The sequence below is a fragment of the Cydia fagiglandana genome, chromosome Z (genome assembly GCF_963556715.1).
Source record: "Cydia fagiglandana chromosome Z, ilCydFagi1.1, whole genome shotgun sequence".
Taxonomy (NCBI): Eukaryota; Metazoa; Arthropoda; class Insecta; order Lepidoptera; family Tortricidae; genus Cydia; species Cydia fagiglandana.
Window position 1 is genome coordinate 218,087 of NC_085959.1, and position 3,891 is coordinate 221,977.

At 45.5% G+C, this 3,891-nt stretch overlaps 1 protein-coding gene across 1 annotated transcript; it reads right to left on the bottom strand.

The window, feature by feature from the left end:
* Window positions 1-1,210: 1,210 nt before the first annotated feature.
* Window positions 1,211-3,385, bottom strand: LOC134679187 (uncharacterized). Its single transcript, XM_063538063.1, has 3 exons — window positions 3,230-3,385; window positions 2,292-2,474; window positions 1,211-1,603 (listed from the first exon to the last, which is right to left on the bottom strand). The coding sequence occupies exons 1-3, from the start codon at window positions 3,383-3,385 to the stop codon at window positions 1,211-1,213; spliced, it is 732 nt and encodes a 243-aa protein (XP_063394133.1).
* Window positions 3,386-3,891: the final 506 nt, after the last annotated feature.

Consider the following 3,891-nt stretch of genomic DNA (forward strand, 5'->3'; position numbering starts at 1 on the left):
GACCCGAGTGCTCCCGAGAGTCGGTCAGGGTCTCCGTTTCCGGCGTGTCTTCGTCGGTCGGAGTGGACCCCAAGGGGACCCGTAGGACTCTCAGCTCTGGCTTGCCTTCGTTGGCCGTCCAGAGAGGAGTCGCTAGAGCTATATGCTCCAGGGGTGGAAGTGTTAAAGGGCATAAAGCCGCGAGTAACTTCGGAGAAAGCGCAGCACCACCTCTCGACACCCCTGAGCCGCTCACGCCGGTGTTGCACCTGGCCGTCTTTACGATGGCGCATCAGGTGCCCATCTAACGAGTGGCGAGTCACCGCCTGCCTCGATAACACTGTATAACACAATGTTACGAAAACGAAAACGGAGTCCATTCGACCTGACTCCTTCTTTCCGGGGTGCATCTGTACCTATTGCCGACAGCCTGGAACTCCTCGGCATGGAGCTGAGTTCAGTCCTCAGCTTCGGCAGCTTCATTGAGTCTAAAGCACAAACTGCGGCCAGAAAGCTGGGCGTCCTAAATAAGGTGAAGCGATACTTCACACCTGGACAGCTTCTAACACTTTACAAAGCTCAAGTCCGGTCGTGTATGGAGTATTGCAGCCACCTGTGGGATGGCTCAGCTAAATACCAACTCGCCGCTTTGGACTCAGTGGAGCGCAGAGCCAGGAGGATGATTGGATATGTATCGGCTAAGCTTCAGTCTTTGGCCCATCGGCGGAAAGTCGCCAGCCTGTCGGTATTCTACAGGCTGCACTTCGGGGAGTGTGCCCAAGAGCTACACGAGCTTATTCCACCGTCCCCATTCTACCATCGGACTTTTAGACGCATGGCCGGTTTCCATCCTTACATGGTAGATATTCCACCAATTCGCACGAAGCGCTTTGCTTCTACTTTCCTTATGCGCACTGCCAAGGAATGGAATTCCCTGCCGGCGTCTATATTTACGTGTTCTTATAACCCGGCAACCTTCAAATCAAGAGTGAACAGGCACCTTCTGGGCGAGCTCGCTCCATCGTAGGCCACGTCTACGCCTCGGGTAGTCTGTGGCCATGAGTAAGCCCATTCATAATAATAATAATAAAAAAAATGTTATGGCAGGTGTCAGAAACTTAGCAATAGCCCAGACTTATTTTCCACCCAAATTTAAACCATAGACCAGGACTCTTTCCATTTTTCTATAATAGCTCCCAATGCCTGCTGAAACCGGTTTACGGGTATCTATTTATGCACCCGTGAATGGGTTCCAATCATTCTCTTCATTCATCAACCTTTCAAAGTAGCCTTTCCAACGTTCTCTTATGACTTCATCTTTCGATAGCACCCTTCCTGCATCATCTTTCACACATTTTATATAAGATACATCACGGGAACTCCTTTCTCTCGCTTTGGCAAGGCGGTACAGCTGCTTTTCGCCTTGAGGACTATTTAAGGAGTTATACAATTTGTCCTGTGCTGCTGTCCTAGCTATAGCAACTGCACGTTTTGCCATCTTCTTACATTCCATATGCTTCGTTCTTTTTATTGCCTCCTCAGTTTCTTGTCCAGCTTTAACCTTTTGCCATTCTCTAAATGCTTGTTTCTTTTGCTTTAGTATTTCCTGCACCTCCTCATTCCACTACCACGTTTCCTTGTCTATGATGCCTTTGCCTTTCGATTCTCCTAAGACATCTTTCGCTACTCTCCTTATACAGTTTGCCATTTCTTTCTAACATTCGTTCGCATTCAATCCTTCCATATCTTTCATCTCTATCATTTTATCTATGACCCGTTCTCTGAGTTTTTCTGCACATTCATACTTCTCTAGCATTTTCCATCGTATCTTTGGTGGAAGCCGTTCTTTTCTTTTAATAAGTTGGACTTTTATGTTGAGATCGATTACAAGCAGCCTATGCTGCGAAGTAAGATGTTCTCCTGGTATGATTTTAATGTCCTTGATACAGTTGATTTTATTTCGCTTAACAAGGAAATAATCAATCTGCGTCGTGTGTTTACCACTTTTGTAGGTGATCAGGTGTTCATCTCTTTTTTGGAACCAGGTGTTGGCAATTGCCAGGTCAAAGGCGGCGGCTGCTTGTAACAGTGCTTCACCTTGCACGTTACGGCTTCCAAAACCATAGCCCCCATGCACTCTTTCATACCCTACATTCATTCTTTCCACATGTCCATTAAAACCCACCCACGAAAATCTCTTCATTTGCTGGTATATCCATTTTAATTGTATCAAAATCCTCCCAAAACTTCTCTTTCAATACATCGTCACATCCACTCTGGGGAGCATACACACTTATCAAATTGAGTGTTACGTTTTCCAGCATCACTTTTAGAGCGATAATCCTATCGCTCTTCCTGTTTACATTAGTGACACCCTGTTTCAACTGACTATCTAGTACTATACCGACCCCATTGCGTTTGCCGTTACTCCCGCAGTAGTAGAACTTATATCCTTGCCCAATCTCTCTAGCCCTTGCACCCTTCCACTTCGTCTCCTGTAAGAAAGCTACATTTATACGTCGTCTTTTCATCACATCTGCTAGCTCTCTTCCCCTCCCAGTCATAGTCCCTATATTCCAGCTGGCATACCTCAATCTCACATACTTAGGTTGAGCTTAGCCCCCCTTGCCTTACACCGCACTGCAATCCGTACTCGTCCGAAAGTACGTTGCCCCACCGAACGCTGTACCTCTGGCCACCATACCAACACCTAAACATGCGTGTTAGCTCCTTGGGAAACTTGGCCTTGTCAAGCTTTTTCCAAAGAAGTTCGTATTTAACAAGGTCAAAAGCTTTGGAAAGATCCAAAAAGCACGCATATATAGGTGTTTTTCTTCTAGTATAATACTCGACAGCCTGCTTTAGACAAGTGATTGCGCTCTCTGTGGATAAGCCGGCACGAAAGCCGAACTGAGCGTCATGTATCTGCAAACACTTGTCCAGTTGTACACTAAGCAGGCCGTCGAGTACCCTAGCGATAATGGTTGCCAGAGAAATAGGTCTGTAATTCGTTTTATCGGATATAATTATCACCTGTTTTATTTTTGATGATGGGAATTACTATCGTTTTTATCATACTCTCGGGCAAGCACGAATGACTAATACAGAGATTAAACAGCATTGATAAGCATGTAGGTAGGTGTGGACCGGCGTACTGCAAATGCTCAACGCTTAAGTAGTCATGGCCGGGAGACTTTCCCCTTTTCATTTCTTTTAAAATTTTAGTGATGTCTTTCGCACCAAAACGAACTTGAGCGTCATTCCCAGCTCTGTCGTCGTGCATTTGCAGGTCCATGTTCCCGCTGTATGATGTCTTTACGCTGAAATGCTCTTTGAACATATTCGCAATATCCTTAGCGTTTGAAATGCCGTCCACACTGACAGAGAGTCCAGGCCTTGCCTCCATTCTTCTTGTGAGTTTCCAAAAACTGCGGAAATCGTTCTTACTGTAATGTGAAGCAAGTAGATCCATTTTAATTTGTTCCTGGTGGTTTTGAACCCACCTCAGCCTGGACTTAAATATTTTACGACTTGTGCACATCGCGTCAAAAGCACGTCCGGCATTAGGCTTACCACACAACACCCAGTTCTGGAAGCAAAGCCTGGCCTCCCTGTGCGCCTGACTAACATGTTTATTCCACCCTATAACCCTATTCGACCTGGAACCACAGGTGACTTCCTTACTCTGTACAGATGCTTCGCATAGTGCGTTAGTTATTTTAAGATACAGGTCATCCAGGATCACGACATGGTCAGAATTGTTACAGTAGTGGTCACAACAGGTCCCAAGCTCAGTAGGAAAATCGATGAATTTTAATAATTCATTACATTTATTCCTGTAACTATCTATTTCAATTGGTGTACGCTCGCCCCATACAATTTGTTTACTATTCGGTTTCAAGTTGTAATCAC

What these genes read in the sequence shown, in the direction of transcription:
- LOC134679187 (XM_063538063.1), bottom strand. Translation starts at nt 3,385, where the DNA reads ATGGAGGCAAGGCCTGGACTCTCTGTCAGTGTGGACGGCATTTCAAAC. An exon ending in GAGCTGGGAATGACGCTCAA is followed by an intron (nt 2,475 to 3,229) that starts GTTCGTTTTGGT and finishes GCTTTCTTACAG; the next exon opens with GAGACGAAGTGGAAGGGTGC. An exon ending in TAAAAGTGATGCTGGAAAAC is followed by an intron (nt 1,604 to 2,291) that starts GTAACACTCAAT and finishes GAAACGTGGTAG; the next exon opens with TGGAATGAGGAGGTGCAGGA.